At 46.1% G+C, this 18,748-nt stretch overlaps 1 protein-coding gene, 1 non-coding gene and 1 pseudogene across 3 annotated transcripts; all 3 read right to left on the bottom strand.

Moving 5' to 3' along the window:
- Positions 1-1,613: 1,613 nt before the first annotated feature.
- On the bottom strand, positions 1,614-18,594 carry SNAP29 (synaptosome associated protein 29). 2 transcript variants are annotated; one of them, XM_059677025.1, is made up of 5 exons: positions 18,137-18,592; positions 13,140-13,336; positions 10,578-10,663; positions 7,741-7,839; positions 1,614-4,732 (listed from the first exon to the last, which is right to left on the bottom strand). In XM_059677025.1, the coding sequence occupies exons 1-5, from the start codon at positions 18,371-18,373 to the stop codon at positions 4,575-4,577; spliced, it is 777 nt and encodes a 258-aa protein (XP_059533008.1). In that variant the 5' UTR covers positions 18,374-18,592; the 3' UTR covers positions 1,614-4,574. The 2 variants fall into 2 exon arrangements, with proteins under 2 accessions (XP_059533008.1, XP_059533009.1); XM_059677026.1 differs by lacking the exon at positions 1,614-4,732 and adding an exon at positions 4,745-4,800 and having other exon boundaries at positions 18,137-18,594.
- LOC132222335 (U6 spliceosomal RNA) lies at positions 6,238-6,323 on the bottom strand (annotated as a pseudogene).
- LOC132222340 (small nucleolar RNA SNORA43) lies at positions 10,172-10,306 on the bottom strand. The gene has a single exon (XR_009450203.1). It is a non-coding gene; the product is annotated as a small nucleolar RNA SNORA43 (small nucleolar RNA).
- Positions 18,595-18,748: the final 154 nt, after the last annotated feature.

Raw genomic sequence — 18,748 nt, 5'->3', positions numbered from 1 at the left:
GGTTCATGGGTTGATTCTCAACCACTGACCTACACTGGCTGGGCTGTATCTACTTTTTTTTTTTTTTTTTTTAAATATATTTTATTGATTTTTTACAGAGAGGAAGGGAGAAGGATAGAGAGTTAGAAACATCGATGAGAAACATCAATCAGCTGCCTCTTGCACTCTGTACTGGGAATGTGCTCGCAACCAAGGTACATGCCCTTGACTGGAATTGAACCCGGGACCCTTCAGTCCATAGGCCGACACTCTATCCACTGAGCCAAACCAGTTAAGGCTGTATCTACTTTCTTAATGTCTTCTTTCCTCTTTTATGTAATTTTTGTTTTACATGGAGCACCATCAATAGAGTTGTTGATGGAAATCTATATATTTTTGGAAATAATTTTATTTGCAGTTATCTCGCCTACTTTTACAACTGTACCTTTTTATGTTTGTTAGGACCAAAGATCAAAGCATGGCTAAGAGTTTTCAGTAGAAATGAAGTTACATCAGTTTGGGAGAATAGTTTCCAGATCAATACACTTTCTAGATTTAAAAAAAAATATTTTTGATTACAGAGAGGATGGGAGAGGGAGAGAAACATCAATGATGAGAATCATTGATTGGCTGCCTCCTGCACGCCTCCTACTGAGGATCAAGCCCGCAACCCAGACATGTGTCCTTGACCGGAATTGAACCCAGGACCCTTTCAGTCTGCAGGCTGATGCTCTACCCACTGAGCAAAACCAGCTAGGGCTACACTTTCTAGTTTTGTAGGAACATGGTTGGAGCCTTTCCTATTCCACTAGATTGGTAAAGATCATGGCAGGTATGGCCCATTTCTTATAAGCTTCTAGGGCCTTTGGCTACCTGGATATACAGGGAAAGAATGCAACTTACATACAAGAACAATTAATTGGAGCCTTAGCTGGTTTGGCTCAGTGGATAGAGGGTCAGCCTGTAGACATAAGGGTCCCAGGTTCAATTCTCCCGGTCAGGGGCACACACTTGGTTGCAGGCTCCTCCCTGGTCCTGGTCAGGGCTCATGCAGGAGGCAACCAATTGATGTGTTAGTTCTGTCTTTCCTTCTCTCTTCCACTCTCTCTAAAAAAGTCAATGGAAAAATATCCTCGGGTGAGGATTAAAAAAACAAACAAAAAGCAACAATAAAAAAAGAACAATTAATTGGAGCAAAGGAAATCTTTGGGTGCAGATTCCATAAAGACTGCAGAAATGTATATGATGTAAGCCAGGCAGTTCCATTTACAGCACTGTTTTTTTGTGTTTTTAAAAAAGATATCTTTATTGATTTCAGAGAGGGAGGGAGGAGAAATAGAAACATCAGTGATGAGAATCATTGATTGGCTGCCTCCTGCACGGCCCCCATGGGAGATTGAACCTGCAACCCAGGTATGAGTCCTTGACTGCGAATTGAACCTGTGACTCTTTGGTTCATGGGCTGACGCTCTAACCACTGTGCACACCAGGCAGGGCCATTGCCACTTACTATATCGTCTTTGGCTGCTTTTGTGCTATGATTGTGGAGTAGTTGTGGCAGAGAGTTTGGTCTGTGAGCTTAAACATTTATATTCTGGCCCTTTATTTGAAAATGACTGTGTTGGAGAGCAAAGTTGATTTAAAAACTTCACATTTTATTTTATGGAATATGGTCATTAAGTTGAAGGCATGGAGCATAAGAGCTGTTCTGATATAGACTCTGAAGAAAAAGCCCACCTTCCCATGAGCACTTTTAATGACTAGATCATGATTCTGTACATAAGACATTTCATCCGTCAGAGCTGAAGATGCTCAACAACATTGCTAACTTTAAAAATTCTGCAGACAAGGTCTATGTAGGCAAACTATAAGCTGTTTACTAAATCGGTGTAGTGTACACTTAAAATTACATACTCATAAAAAGACGTTAAGAGAAATTAAAATACACTTCTGTATTTCTTGTCACCTAAGTTAAATTCAGGTCTTTTCCTACAGAATGCAAGAGACAACCCCACTGCTAAGTTACAAAACACTAAATATTAGAAATAGTTTCCACTGGAGAATGCATTTTTTTAAAGTTAGTAGCACATTTAACATATAACCAACCTAAAGTTAGAAAAGCCACCTTTTTGAAGGCACAGTTTGTTTTCAGCTCAAAAGTGGAAATAAAAATGTCTTATGGGCTTATCTAGCAAGATGAGTTCACTGGTCTTGTCTGTTGTACCAAAGCCTCCAACACCCAACTCTAGCCTGGGCACCTCTGAGTGTCTCTAGAGCAGCGGTCGCCAAGGTCATCCGAAAGGTCGGCGACTGCTGGTTTAAGGAAACCTTTGGAGGAGCATTTGTCAACCGGTGGTCTGCGGACCACTGATGGGCCGTGAGGTCCGAAAGGTTGGCGACCGCTGCTCTAGAGGGTAGATGTTTTCTTTTTGATCATCACCATCAAGTGCAAAGTTTAAAGAGACTCCTTAGGTCTCCCCTTGTTCTCTGAAACACAACTTAGCTTTATAAAGAATCACCACCAACTGGTCCTTAGGGGGCGTGGGAAAAGGGGTGAAGCCCCAGCAGACAGAAGCTGCTGGCCAGCACATAGCTTAGAGACAGTCCCTGGCAGAGCCTTAGAATTAGGGGATCTGAACAAAAACAAATGTGTCAGAGGAAGATAAACTTCTTTAAAAGTGAGAGCAACTCTCCTTCCATATGCTTGGGTTAAAAATATGGGGTGAGGTGATTGGCTTCATCAATCAAAGACAGACAGGGAAGGTACATAAAATAAGGTGCTACTTTGCTTCAAGTCAGTTAAATCACTAATCCCATTAGGCATATGGAAGGTTGCAGAAGAGAATGTTTGGCAGTAAGATGGCCTTTATTTGAAAATAAAAAGCTTAGGTCTGAGGTATAATGACTGATCTCCATGAGTCTAAGCCTCATAACAAGGAGAAACAATTATTACATGGAGGAAGGTGTTAAGCGAGGAAAAATACAGAAACAATTAGAATGAGTGGAAATGTAATTCCTAGCTGCTCTGTAGTCTGGCCTCATGTTTTTTAGCAGCCTTTTTGCTGAAAGCCCTGTGAACTTTAGTTTGGGCTGAGTACTTGTTTAAAAAATCTTCCTTTTACCAGTTATGAAGAGAATAATCATCATGAGCTCATCTGATAAATAAGTGTCTAACTTACTAGTAATTACTTTTAATCACATCCTCACGTCCTGGGATATTCATGAAATGGATCATACTCCCTGAGGTGGCTGAAACTTGAGAGTAAATATTTACTGATGGAGGCTGTCAGTACTTTTAGGAAGGTCATGCATTATGGGATGGACCTTTAACAAATGAATTGTTATATAAATACTGATGCAGTGCTGCAGCACTTTAAAGTTTCCTTTGCTTTAAGGGATTTGTTTATAGGCTACAAAATGGAAGTGGTGAAGGTCACTTAGCCAGTGCCATGTTTCAAGTTGAAAGGCACTGTTATTTAAAAATTGACCTAAACTGCCTTATTAAAATCAGTCCCTTTGAGCACTTTAACAACTTCAAAATATTTTAACTGATTTGTTTTTTAAAAACACAAGTGCCTTGTGGCTTCAATTATTTTGTTGGAGTACCAACACAAAAAGAATCCATTTAATTATAGCAATCAATTGTAATTAATGCTTTTAAGTGACTCTTTTTGTAAAATGAAAGAACTGGACCAGTTCAAAATGATAATGTAGGGCTTTCTCTTTCAGCCAAATCCTTTTATACAGTCAGCATCATTTGTGAGTTCCAGTCCTGAAACTGGCAGCAGAGAACCAAGTGCTGAGTCAAGTCACCTTGTAAGACATGTAAGGAGAGTGAGCGGGAACCCTGGATGGGTCAGGAGACCCAGGCACTGAGTGAACACTGTCATACTTAGGCTGGTCAGGGAGAGTCCAGAGGAGTGGAGGGCTCAGTGAAGGAAGACCACGGCTTGGCCATGTCTCTGTGATGCTCCATTCCCACCAACTACAAAGTGCCCCCAGTTGGTCAGCCAGCACAGCCTTGAGCCAGTGGACAATCTGCCCCTAATCAGGAACAGTGTGTCAGAGATGAGGGAAATCGGGAAGAAGGAATATCCAATTCCCTGCGTATTTCCAGGCGTCACAGAGAGCAGGGCTGCGAAATAAAGGTGTTGGGAAGGAAAGATCCTCCCACACAAACTGGCTCACAGGGTCCCTCAGCACTCTGACTCATGGTAAGGCCTAGGAATGATATACCATAAACAGGGATTAAAATTCCACCCACATCTTTCCATATGCTCATTAAAGTCATAAATGCAGTTTTTCCTTCTCATTCCAGCATGATATTAATCAAAGGCCCACGATATTCAAGGCAAGGAGACTGTGCTCAGACTAAAATTCTAAGCATTCAGTTCAAAGAAGTGAGCGAGGTGTTGGCTCAGAAAAAGTGGGACGCACACTTCCTCGTAACAAAATCTCTTAAGACCCACTCGATTATAACATTTGCAAACACATGTTAAATTACATACTAAAATAATAAATGAAATTTCTTGGGAACTTAAAAGAAGATCTTTCAAATGTTTTCATCATAATGGAGTGGAAATTCTTCACTGTCTTTAAAGTTGTCGAACTTTTTTTTCTGTGCTTTTTATATTGACATCTAACTTGTCCACTTTGGTTGTGAGGCGGCCAATAATGTCATCTTGCTCCTCAATTTCTGTCTGCATCCCCAAGGCTATGTCCTTCAGCCGGCCCAGTCCTGAGGACAGCTCATCTGTGGGAAAGGAAAGGACATGCAGGTCTAAGCAAACAGTGATGGCACTGGGAACTGCTTCTTGTTCCCTTCCAGGTGTTCAGTGACATTTATTTTTTTAAGAGGAAGAGAGAGGGAGGGACAGAGAGAAAGAAACATCAATGATGAGAGAGAAACATCAATCAGCTGCCTTTTGCATGCCCCACACTGGGGACCAAGCCCACAACCCGAGCATGTGCCCTGACCGGGAATCAAACCGTGACCTCTTGGTTCATAGGTGGGTGCTCAGCCACTGAGCCATGCCGGCCGGGCTGTTCAGTGACATTTAAATTACAAAATCCTCTTCCTCACATAACAGGCTAACCTCCAGCGCTCTGGTTACATTTTCCAAAATATGTGCAAGTGAAAAGAAAATCTGTTTACTCAATAGAAAGTAGTATGTTCTTAATGTAAAATCCACTCTTCCCCACACTACCCACCATAGATAACCACTTGTTAATATAATGGTGTTTGTCCTTTCAGTGTTTTATAAACTTCATCTAGACCTACGTATTTTTTCAGCAACCTTTGAACCTTCTAGTAAATTGCTGCCAATTGCAAGATCAATTAGTACCCACGGAAGAGTACAGAGGGGCTTGGAAACAAGTTTCCTTCCTAGACCCCAGGGTGAATATCTGGGAGAGGTACACTGGTTCTTAAAAACCAGACCCACTGACTTGCTCTTCAGGGGCAAGAACTCCATGTGAGTAAGTAGTGCCTGCTTTCCTTCCTTCCATCTCTAGCGCCCTAAAGCTAGATCAAGCACAGATCCAGAGTGAAAAATATGAGGATCCCAGTTTGGAAACATGTCTGAGACCTGGGAATCCTGTGCAACGGGAGCCCCTGTATCCACCAGGCTCAAAAGGAATGAAGTGCTAAGATGCTGGGTTCCCTCAGAGATGCCAGTTGGCTGAGCCCCAGGTAACTGTGGAGTATACTGCTTTTGGCAAAGGTTCAACTCTTGTGCAGGTTACATCATTATTGTTGAAATTCAAGTTGAAACACAACAAGAGTCCCACTTCCACCCAGGGGAAGTGTAGCATGAGAGGAAATCCAGGCTAATTCCACTGGGCCCGAGTGTAAATTCTGACCCTGCTCCTTAGGTGAGCTCTGGCCTGCCCAGGACCCTGACCACAGCTGAGGTGAGCCCCCTGTGAGAGAAAGGCCCCCGGGAGCACCTGGCCACAAGACCCCTTTCTGAACTCATTCTATTTCCCTCATTAGATTGGTCCACTATTGGTAACAAATCTTTTCCTTCTGTTCTAAAAAGTTGTAAAATCAATCTCACATTTGTTTTCAAGAGGGATGTCTAGAAGGTTGTGGCCAGTCTTAGGAGTACATGAAAGGCTTACCTGGCACAGATGACCTAAAGAGAACCGAGGGTAAGTTGGGGGCAAGAGGCATGCAGAGGGATTCTGGAACTCCCTGATGAGGCTGTGTCAACTTTAAAAATGAGTCTTTTTTATCTTTCCTTTTTTCATTTAAAAATAAATATGGAACACTTCACGAATTTGCATGTCATCCTTGCGCAGGGCCATGCTAATCTCTGTATATGTGCTGCCGAAGAGAGCACTAGAATTGAGTCTTGACTTGATTCTCTCTGGGTGAAGATGAAGCCTCTTTCCTAGGTTTCATGACTCTGTGTGTGTGTGTGCGCACTCACACACGTGCACCTGCACCTGGGGAGTAGGAATGGGCATGTCCAGAGCTGCTTTCTGCCCTTTTACTAAGAACAGGGCAGGAAAGAGCCAGAGGAAAGACAGAAGAGGAGGTGCTTTATAAGCCTTTTAACTGCTAAATTGCAGATAAAACACTAAGTGAAAAAAGGCCAGAATCCACAAATATTGGCACTGGCACCACAAATCTAAACAGGATCAATGAAAAAAGGACAGTCTTCAGCCCTATGATTCCTGAGTTTGTTTTGTAAATTTTTTTAAAAAATTGGTTTTAGAGAGAAAGAGAGAACCTGTGAGGTCTCCCAAGGCCTTAGGAAGCTTATCAGCAGCTGGGACACCAGCCAGGGGGGAGGTTCCTGTTCATGCAGCAAAGGTCAGAGGAGGCAACACTGTCTGAGACACCACCTTGAATAATTGCATGAAAGTGGCTCAGAGTCAACCCCTAGTGTTTGCACCCACAACACTCCTCCATTTGAACTTCAAATGACTGACTTTGCTCCCTTCATTCAAAAAACAATCATTGAGTGCTTTCTTCCTAGGCCCTGGGTGCAAAGTGGTGACAAACAAATATTCCTGTGTTCTCCGGAATTTATAGTCTCATCAGGATGACATCAGATAAGCCACTGTAGTGGAAACAATAGGGTGCTCTGATAGACAAGAGGCGGCCACATTAAAGCAAGGCTGAGAGCATGAGAAGGAGCCAGCCTGCAGAGTGGGAAGGAGGACACTCCATGCAGATGGCAGCTGTGGGCAAGTAAAGAAGTCAAAGTGATGAGGGCAGGAGTGTGGAGAGGCAGGCAGGGACCAGAGGCCAGGGCAAGAGACCTGGACAGTAAGGAACCCAGCTGAGTGGCCAATGTGCTATAAGGGCCACATGAGTGCTTGCTCTTACCAGGACAGGCAGTTTCCTACGTGCTTGATGGTGTTGCTCATGCACCCCCTACCCAGTCTTCAGAGGCAGGTTCTGTTCCTGAGCCTGGTTTGCAGGGGAGAAAATGGGGCTCTGCATGCCAGGTGGTAAGAATGAAGTGAGCAGGGTTCCGGCTGTACTGTGTGGCCTCTCAGGGACTCCTGGTCCCTGCTGATATCATAATCCACACAAGAGGTGAGAATGAAAAGAAGTGAACAGACTCTAGAGAATAAGGGGTGAGATGGACACAACTTGTAGTGGACCTGACATGTGATCAGGGAGAGGCAGGCACCAGGTTTTAGTCCTGAGAACTTGGGTCCTTCTAGTGCACTGGCTGGTTTGGCTGAACTGCCTGGAAGACAAGTACCCTGAGTAAGGGATCTGTGGAGGCTGGTGCAACTTACCTAGATTGTTGTCAATCTTCTGGTGATAGGCTCGAAGGTGTGGGTTCTTCGGGTAAGCCTCGGTACTCACAGCAGAAATGGCCCCTTCAGGGATGGGGTCTGAGTTTAGAAAGAAACACCAGGAGAACTTTTAACTGATGTCTCTAGAAATGTTGCTTCACTAGATTAATCTTAATCTGCAAAATGGGTGGACGGAATAAGGTCAATGAACCAGAAGCCAATCGAGGAGATGAGTGTGTGAATGGATAACATGCAGGGGCACGAGCCCTGGGGGAGGGAGAGATGCTTCCTCAGGGCATCCTTTCAGAATCCAAGACTCTCAAGCTACGAGTGACCTGGTCACATACAGGCACCCAAGCTCAGAAAACACAGATACATTCAAGTAATAATATGGTAGTGGAACTGCCACAATGCACAACCACACATGCTGTGGACAGTCTAAGGACAAGGTTTAAAAATGAAAATTGTTAGGTTATAGAGATGGGATAATGGGTATTTTTTTCTTTTTGAAACTTATTTCTACTTCTTTCCAATTCAAACAAAATAAGGAAAAAAGAAATGATAAATAATATACTATACATTTGCCCCTAGAAATACTGAATACTGAAGCCATTCTACACATACAATGTCATTTTCTTTGTTTTTTTTTGAGTCTCTTAAAACATACCAAATAAAAACTTCCATTAATTCCTTAAAATCATGTATTTTGGTTGTAGGGCTCCTGCTCCACCTCTTTAGGGTATGAAGACCTTGATTTTTTTCCAGGTTTATTTTAGTTTTATTTTGTCCCATGGTTTTTGCCTTTGCCGACTGAACTGCACTGATCTCAGCCTTTCCTGACCCCTGGCTCTTCCTCCATCAGGACTCTCCTTAGCTGTGCCAACCATGACAGTAGTGGATTCTGATGCTTCCAGAGTGTGTCCTACTTTCCTTGAAGGCATCTAGAAAGCACAGAAAGCATCTGATTTCTGGAGCCCTCCCTTGTGCCTTGCTTTCTAGGGGTCTACAGAAGCCCCAAGAAGGCCTAAATTCCTTTTTGGGTAAGGGATGTTTCTGAGCCTGTCATTCAATATCAACAGGATGATTTCAAACAAAAACATTCTACCTTGCACACCTTTTCCATGCCGTTGCTTCTCCCCTCACTCAAGCTTGGGGGCTATATTAGTCTCCAACTGCTGCTCTAACAAGCAAACTTACCCTTCAGTTCTGCAGGTCGGAAGTCCAACACGGGTCTCACTGGGCTAAGATCAACAGGGTTGTGCTGGAGGATCTTGGGCAGAATCCAATTCCTAGCCTTTTCCAGCTTCTAGAGGTCACCTGCATTCCTTAGTAAGGGCCCATTCCACCAGCTTCAAAGCCAGCAGCGTAGCATCTCCAGTCTCCCATTATGACACTCCCTCTTCTGCCTCCTTTTCCACTTAGAAAGGACCTTTGTGACTATACTGGGCCCAACTGGATAACCTAGGACCGTGGTCGGCAAACCACGGCTCTTGAGCCACATGCGGCTCTTTGGCCCCTTGAGTGTGGCTCTTCCACAAAATACCACGTGCGGGTGCGCATGTACAGTGCGATTGAAACTTAGGTGGCCCATGTGCAGAAGTCGGTATTTTGTAGAAGAGCCGGTATTTTGTGGAAGAGCCACACTCAAGGGGCCAAAGAGCCGCATGTGGCTCACAAGCCGTGGTTTACCGAGCCACAGTTTGCTGACCACTGACCTAGGATAATCTCCCCACTTCAAGTCAGCTGATTAGCAACTATAATTCCCTCTGCAACCATATTCCCCTTTTGCCATATAACATAGTACTCATACAGAGTCTGGGATTAGGATTGGACATCTTTAGGGAGCCATTATTCTACTAACCATAGGGGTTTTCTTGCAGTTGGCTTTTATTTATCTAAAAAAAATATTTTTTACAGTGGGTTATACCTGCCACCCCAGTAGGGTTACAGCCTCCCTCTCCCCAGTGCCCTGGCTAGGACAATCATTTGCAGTTACCATCGGCCCACTGAGGTAGCCACGTGGGGCCCGACTCCCAACTCATGGACAGGCAAATGCTGGGAGTGAACCTCTGGCACCCTCACCCCACCCCTAACTGACCAAGCTCCTCCCGCTCCCTAAAGTGCACTGCTTGTCTCAGGGTCTCTAGTGTGGGTGCTCATGTGCCAGGTGGCCCCCAACCGCCCACCCAGGGCCACAGGGAGCGCACACCCGCCCAGCCCTATGAACCCTTCAGGAAGGAGCCCCTGTGCCGGTCAGCCCCACGGCGTTTGCCACGTGCATCTGCACCCACCCCACCGAACAGCCTTGTCGTCCAGAGGAAAAGCAAAAGCAGTGCTGAGGGTTCCACCCGCGGTTCCCAAGTGTAAGCCTGAGCACAGGTCTGCCGGCCGCGCACATGGACCCCAAACACCAGCCAACCGGGCGTGCCAGGAATGTCAGGCTACAAACCATTCTTAGTGCCCACTGTTCGGAGCACTGAGCGTAGAAATAGCCACTTCCTCTGTGCCCTGGCATCACAGGTGCAGCACGGCAGCCGCGTCTGTGGTGCCGCAGGTCCAGCACCCGCAGGGCAGCTTGCAATGGCTTTTCACTGCCAGAACTCAGGCTCATTTTCAATGGGACACAGGCTCCCACTTCATCATTCCACCCTCCAAAGTACTGCACAACTCCAGCTCCCCGAGAGTGACGATGGGTCCCTAACACCTGTCATCCAGCATGTGGGATGGCAGCAGCTGAAAGTCCCTGCTGCCCCGCCCCCATCCATCAGGGCCAACACCAAATCCAGAGGTCTCCCCATAGAATACAAATGTAGGAGGAAGCACAGGTCCCCACTAACCTGAGTCATTCAGCTTCCTGAGGTTTGGGTGGCTGGCCTGGTACTGGGCCTCCTGTTCTTTACTTGTATTTATAGCTTCTTTCAATCTTTTGATAAAAGTTAAAAGGGAAACTTTTAGAAAGGAAAAACAGTTATGATAGTACAGTCAATCTTTCTAAGTAATGCCTGTGTGAGAAAATCAAGTATTTCCTCTGACCAAAGCAGGAATTCCATCAGCACGGCTGGGAGCCCCACTGGCCACGTGACAAGCTTCCAAGACACCGGCTTTAGAAGCGAAGCAGCTGGTTAGGTGGCCCCCGCTCAGGAAAACAAGGATTCTAGTCCCAGGTGGAAGAGGAACATATGAAAAGGCCAACTGGGTACTTTGGACTGGGACTCAGCCAACTTTGACCCTCAGGCCATATCCGGCCCGCCACCTGTTTTTGTACGGCCACAAGCAGAGAATGGCCTTTATGGATGTCCATTGGCAATCAATTAAATGATGGGGAACACTAACACTGAACCTCACTTAAGAATTTCAGTTTTCCATTAAGAGACCCGTATTACACAAAAATTGTACTCAATTATTATTTCCCTCAATTAATTGACTTATCACTAAATTTTATTTTCTCGTTATGTCTCTACAAAATATCTTTGATTTTTGCTTCCTAGCATGCAAAGCCTAACTCCAGCTGTAAGCAGGGACTTCTCTTGGCAACTCAGAGATACTCAGCTTGCACCCAACACCCCACTGAATCCCCAAAGGTGTGGCACGTGTCTTCAAAGCTGGGCCTCTCACACAGTCTGCACTTCTTCACCTCTGCTAACCAGTAGCCTGGCCACTTCATCAGCCAACCTGAAATCCAGATATCCTCCATTTTGGCCCTCCTTCTACATGAACCATGCAAACAAAAGTCCTCTTACTCTCCCATGTACCCCAAAAACCTGGCCAGACTGTCAGGCTAATGGTTTTGCAGGCCCCAGTGCTCTATGATGTGTAGAATAGAGCAGGACCTTCTGAAATCTGAGGTTTTCATTACTCAGCAGCAGTGACTGAAGGTCTAAAACACACAGCTGATTTCTTCGAACATGACAGTGAGCCCCATGTGTTGCTGGGCTGGGTGTATATGGGAGATGTGTGTGTGGCTTCTGAGCCCACCTGGCCACCACACAGAGAGTTATGAAACCTGTGTAATAACAATACACCAAACATTTTTATGAGTTAATGGAAGCAGGCTACAAACCAAAAGAATACTCTGATACAACTCTGAAATCACTGCCATAAGAAAAACTTCATTTAAGTTTTTGTGTTATGGCAGATAAGGTGCTGGTTTTCTATAATATGGCTACAACTAGAGGCCTGGTGCATGGATTTGTGCACAGGTGGGGTCCCTCGGCCTGGCCTGTGGAGATCGGCCCAAAAACTTCATTTAAGTTTTTGTGTTATGGCAGATAAGGTGCTGGTTTTCTGTAATATGGCTACAACTAGAGGCCTGGTGCATGGATTTGTGCACAGGTGGGGTCCCTCGGCCTGGCTTGTGGGGATCGGCCCAAAACTGGCTCTCCAATATCCCCCAAGGGGTCCTGGATTGTGACGTACCCTGGAATCGGGCTCCCTCCTCTCTAGTGTGTCACCCCAGAACTACAACTGCCAAGTCACCTATGTTGAGCATCTGCCCCCTGGTGGTCAGTGCGCATCATAGCTACCAGTCAGAGCGTCTACCCCCTGGTGGGCATTGCGTGTCATAGCTACTGGCTGGTTGGTTGCTTAGGCTTTTGTATAGATAGTTTTTATAATAAAAACAGACACCGACCTGAGATATGACTAGTACTAATCTATTTTAGCAGAAACTCAGTTCTTTTTTAAAAAAAGGTATTTTTATTGATTTCAGAGAGGGAGAAAGAGAAATATCAATGATGAGAGAGAATCATTAATCAGCTGCCTCCTGCAAACCCCCTCCTGGGGGTCGAGCCTGCAACCCGGGTATGTGCCTTTGACTGGACTCAAACCCGAGAACTTTCAGTCTGCAGGCTGACGCTCTATCCACAGAGCCAAACCAGGTAGGGTGATTCTTTTTTTTAAAAAATATGTTATTTAAATGCCTGTCAAAATCACATGCATGATTTCATTATATTCTAGCCCAAAATTTTGAGAATAATCTCTAATTTTAAAATGAAAATCAATTGGCAACTTGGATTAAATATGGAAAAATTCACTATACAGATTTTTTAAAGCAAAAATTTGGTCAAGTGTGTCACATCTTTCTGAAGTAAATATTCTTTCTTTCAAAATACTGGGGTCACAGCTACTGGAGCAGTAATTTTACTGGAGACCCAGTTACTGATGCTGTATTTGCAGACTGGATGTCAATCAAGTGAAGGTAATTGGGAGTGCTGGAGAAATATGTAGGGGTGGCTTGTCCTGCTTGTTTTAAATTATTTGAAGAGGAATTCCTCCTCATGAAAAACTTACAAGGTTCTTGGATCTCTTTAAGGCACTAGAAGTGGCCTGAGAGTCTTGGCTATTTGCACTAAAACCCACTTTCTGCTACTTCACCTCAGGACGGCTGAAGACCCACTCACCTGCTGTTGGGCTGGGGGATGAGGGTGCCATTCTGTTCAGGTGTAGTCTCTGCTGGTTTAGATTTAAAGTAATTGACGAATCCCCCAAACACACTCTTAATGCTGTTAATGTGCTTCTGACTGATTTTCAAATCTTGATCCATTTTGTCCACCATCTTCTCTGTGCGTTCTAAGACTCCTCGCTGACGGACGAGCTCCTGGGAAAAACCAAAGGCAATGGCATTATATGTTTTTGAAATGAAGCTGAATAGGCATTTAGGGCAGTTGGGGGTGGGAATGGTGGCCAGGGCTCTGGCTTCCCTGATAGTGAACTCTCCCATCACAGGAGCCCCTGTGCTGGTCAAGATACCCAGCACTGTGAAGCCAAAATATGACAGATTTTAATACAGGATAGGAGTTTACAAATAATGCTGGGTTGGGAAGGTCATAATTCAGTCCTAGCTTTGGCAAAAGTAGGAATCGACTTACCCTCCCACCTTGGCCTGTCCACCTCAATTTGGAGAGTCACAGCAGTAATAAGCACCTGACAAAGAAAACCTTCTTCAATTCATAGTGAGATTTTTGTTTGTTTGTTTACAAGTGACACAGTCTCTCAAACTCTCAGAGTCTACATCACTGTGCTGACTCAGTAAGGTAACCAAGCATCTTATTTAGATGTTATGATAGGAGCACAGAGAAATATGTAGGGGTGGCTGGTCCTGCTGTGAGACTGGAAGGCCAGGAAGTGAGTGCCGCTTTGGTCTCTGGAAGGTTCTGTGAGCTGGGAGCTAAAGTCTACTGTAGGTGATCTGCTGGTCAGAAAGCCAGCAGAGGAGGAACTTCTATTAAATCCTCCTCCCAGGCAGAGGGAAGGACTGGTTTCCGTGTACCTGTGACCTAGTTCTAATCAACGAGGATGAGGGCTTGGCAGAACAAATACCAAGAGTGCCAGGATAGAAAGGATAGGCCAGACAGGCCCTGCACCCCAGCCACTACAAAGGCAGGCCCCAAATGCTCCCGTCCCAAGGCATGCTCCCAGCCCTCAGAAGAGGGTCATGTCAGGGCTTCTCTATTGGTTCCTGTGAGAATGGGAAGTCACCTAAGAGATGAGGGTGACTGTGAACTCTACAAAATGCCCTCAGTGTAAAGGGCACACACACAAAGCTCTTAGCCCAGGTGTTAGCATTACAGGTGATTCCCCCTCTTCCTTGAGCCCCAAAAGGAATTTTCTAAAGTTTAACTGGAAAAGAAGATGGTTGAAGGAAAAAATCTGATTGGAGATACAATGCTGAGGGACAGCAGAGAGGAGAATCTCAATTCCTCTTGGGCTTGTGGCTTTTTGTCAAACAGATTCCTGATAGAACAAGGGGAAGTAGAAAGACAGCTGAAGACCTGTGAGGGTGTACACTGCCCAATGTGAGATGACACCTGCGCGATGAAGTATGTCTAAGGGTCATGTGCGGATGTGAGGACACTAGGGAGTCATGGCTGGCAGAGTGCTCTTTGAAAACCCACACACACATGACAGAGGCACTGCAAGATAAGCCCCTGACAGGGACTCTTCATACGGTTTAAGAGGGTGGGGTCAGGGAGGCTCCCCAATGGGGAGAGAAACTGATAGCTGAGAAATTAGGTAATCAGAGGGTCAGGTGGGGCAAGAGGATCGGGCAGGGGGAGTAGCTGGCATAGTGGCCTGGAGCGGCAGGGCCACTGGGGGAACTGAGAGAGGAAGAGAAACTGTATATGGTGAGCATGATAAGGGAGCAAGGCTGTGGGCTCCATCCCCAGTATAGGACCTGCAGGAGGCAGCCGATCAAGGATTCTCATCACTGATGTTTTTCTCTCTTTTTCTCTTTCTCTCTCTCTCCATTAATCTCTGAAATCAATTATTTATATATATATTATTTTAAAAAAAGGTCACTGGTTTGATTCCCAGTCAGGGCAGATGTTTGGGTTGCAGGCTCAATCCCCAGCAAGGGGCATGCAGGAGGCAGCTGAGAGATGCTGATGTTTCTCTCTCATTGATGTTTATCTCTCTCTCTCTAAAATAATATATTTAAAAAAACACACCTAAGGAACTGACAGTAAGTGGCTGCTGTGGGGGCAGAGGGATAGGAGGAAATTGCATAGCCCTCTGTATGTTTTTGAAATTTGAACCCTGGATTATCGCTTCACAGAAATTAAACCTTAGGAAAAGAAAATAAATAAATTACACCTGCAAAGTAGAAGAGCTGAGTGGCCCACAAGCCTCCCTATGGTTCTGGACTGTGCTTACCAGGCCAGCCCAGTGTGACTGCTCTGTCCTGCCTACTTCTCCTCTGTCCTTTGGCAATCTTGACCTGTGGCTAGTCTTTGTGAGAAACAAACCCTCACACGAGAAGGGCAGCTCTCCTTTGCTAAAGGTGACTTGACTAAGTAATTTTCCTACTTTTGCCAAAGCTAGGACTGAATTATGACCTTCCCAACCCAGCATTATTTGTAAACTCCTATCCTCTATAAAAATCTGTCATGTTCTGGCTTCACAGTGCTGGGTATCTGGCAGGCACCTGTCTCTAAGCTGGGAGGTGAGCAGGTGACTCGGGTCTGCTGGGAACTACACTGTGCAGGAAGAGCTCACCTATCCCACCCACCACAGCCACTCTGAGTGGAATGAAAGAGAGATGAGAATGATTCGAAGACAGTTTGGTGAGTATGAAGTAGGGTGGGGCAGGGGTGCTGACCATTCCTATCTCTGATAATTGAGAACTTAGAAAAATTCAACAAGCAACCATGCTAATGAGAGAGCCTGTCACTAATCATACTGTACCTCTTAGAGCAACACCAGCTTGGCCCAGGCTAAGCCTCACAGGTTGAGGTGCCACTCTGTGTCTGCTCTCACAGTCCCTACTGTATAGAGAGAAGGGTCCCTGGGGGCAGCACCGGGGTGTGGGTCAACATAATCCTTACAAAAACAACTCATATCATCTATGTTTTTGGCTCTCTTGAGTTATGAGACCAACCCTTCCCTCTAGAACACAAAAGGCTCCTTAGCTGCCTCCTCCAGGCTCTTACCTCGTGCTCATGTGCATCACTTCCCTGCCGGAGGGAGGGGGGGGGGGCTGCCTAGGAGCTCTGGTTCCAGGCCAGTGCCTCTGCATTACTCCTTTTTCCCTGGGAACATCCATCTTCCTCTTCACTCCTCTTGTCTAAACCTTAGCCATAAAAACCAGATTCAAGCTTATCTACTGTTATGATACCTGAGACTGTGTATCATTCTGATTTCCTCCTTCATTTGTTCTTACTGTTTGCATGTATGTCTCTTCAAACAGTTTTTAGTTGGATTCCTTGGGCCTGGGACACTCAATCACGTGACCCCTCTACCAGGGCCCTAAGACCTCAGCAATCTTCCTAAATCTGAGTCAACACTTCCCATTTAGACTCAAAAATAGGAATCCAGTAGATATGACATGTAAGAACCATAAGCTAAACTTCCTCAACAAGGCCAAAGATAGGAAGGTGAGCCAAGTAGGGGAGGAAAATCATCCAAGAAAGGGGCAATGGGGAAATGAAGGCGATGGCTATTTGAGAAGTTAATATACCTCAAACTGCCCAAGACCATAGGTGATCAGGTCAGAATGAATTTTACCAGGGAAAAAAGTTACAAGGAGACCATGGAGGAATACAACACTTTAGTTTCTAGCATTACATTTCAAAGCTACATATGCCTAACATGAATTATTCTTAGTTGACATATTAATAATCTACTAATATTTTTTTTACAAAGAAAATAATTTACAATGAATGTTTTTAAAACTTAAAGAAAAAAATGCCTACACAAAACCATTTCATTAGTAGGCAGAGGAGGAATGTGGTGCCTAAGAAAGGACAATCCTGCCCTGGCCGGTGTGGCTCCGTTGGTAGGGCATCCACCGGTGCACAAAAATGTTGCCAGTTTGATTCCTGGTAGGGCACAGGCCCGGGTTGTGGGCTGGATCTGGCACCAATGTTTCTCTCTCTCCCCCCCTCCCTCTCTAAAAATCAATAAACTATTCGTTTTTAAAAATATATATATTTTATTGATTTTTTACAGAGAGGAAGGGAGAGGGATAGAGTTAGAAACATCGATGAGAGAGAAACATCGATCAGCTGCCTCCTGCACATCTCCTACTGGGGATGTGCCTGCAACCCAGGTACATGCCCTTGACCAGAATCGAACCTGGGACCTTTCAGTCCGCAGGCCGACGCTCTGTCCACTGAGCCAAACCGGTTTCGGCTCAATTAACTATCCTTAAAAAAAGGAAAAAGAAAAAAAAAAGAACCACCCTCACATAAGGTTCTACTCTGAAATTCTGTATAGATGGAAAGAACTGACAAATGTGAGTTGGAACAACGGCCTGTCCCAGCCACACGCTGTCTGTTTAGATCTTGGTTTGGATTTGAGAAGTAAAGATAAGACCCTACGCTGGCCCACACTCCTGCTCTGGCTCACTCAGCCCGTGTCCAGGCAGACAAGACCTCACCACCTCTACTGGCAAGCGGTCACGGATGGGAAAAAGCTCAAGGCCCATTTGCTTTTATGCTTCCGACACCAGCAGGCACACAGTCCTCACTCGTTCTGGGTCTCTGGGGGAGGAATGGCTGAAGCCCTTGGGCCAGACTTCCGACCAGAAAATTATGCACAAGAAGCAGACCTTCCATTTCCCTAACCCAGGCTCGGCTGCTCAGAATTTTTTACTTATCTGGACAGTGTGGAGTGTACCTTTGAACTAGGAGTAGAAAAAAAAAAAAAAAAGAACTAAGCAGTCTAAAGGCTAAGGAAGATTCCTGGGGGGGCAAACTGCCTCTTTCAAGTACTCAAGATGCACGTCTCTTTACAAAGCTAACAAGTTACTACAAATCATCAAGTCACTAAAGCACAAGAACCTATTCTAGGCGATTCGAGAATTGCCCAAAGATGGTGAACAAAACATTTCTTGACCCCGTATGACAATGCAGACTGACGGGTCCAGGTCCAGCCCCAGCCCCTGCCCCAGGCTCACCTCGGAGGAAGCGACCCCGATCTTCTCGGACTCATACACGAGCGACAGGGACCTGCTGGTGCTGGCGGCCGTGGCCTCGGCCCTACGCAGCACCTCCTGCCGCAGGTACTGCTGCCGGTCCCCAGGCGCGCTGGGCCCGGCGGAGAGGTCGCGGGCGTCCTTCCACGGTGCCGGCGGGGCGCCCTCATCCTCCGCGTCGTCGTCGAAGGGGTTGTAACTCTTGGAGTAGGCCGACATGGTCCCGGCGCTCGGCTCGGTCGGGGCAGGAGCAGGAGGTGCTCGGCCGAGGCGAGGAACGGCCTTTCCGGGTCCGCAGGGGTCCCGGCTGCCCTCCCGAGGCCGTCAGGAGGCGCCCACCACCCTGCAGCTCCACAGGACTGCCGCCCTCCGTCCAGCGCCGCGACCGCCTGTCGACTCGGCGGTCGCAGCGAGAGCTTCTTCCGCGCGTCGTGCGTGCGTGACCTCACGTCAGGAGCCAACCATCGTGCCCAGCGGCGTGGGGGGGGAACCACGCCTGGCGTGCGCCGCCCGACCCATTGCAAGGCTTTTCTCCCCCCTCTGGTGGTGGGACCGCCCACGGCCACGCCCAACAAATTTCGGCAACAGAGAGGT

Source organism: Myotis daubentonii, chromosome 19 (assembly GCF_963259705.1).
Source record: "Myotis daubentonii chromosome 19, mMyoDau2.1, whole genome shotgun sequence".
Taxonomy (NCBI): domain Eukaryota; kingdom Metazoa; phylum Chordata; class Mammalia; order Chiroptera; family Vespertilionidae; genus Myotis; species Myotis daubentonii.
The sequence above is the reverse complement of the archived record's forward strand: the minus strand, read 5'-3'. Positions and strand labels throughout refer to the sequence as shown.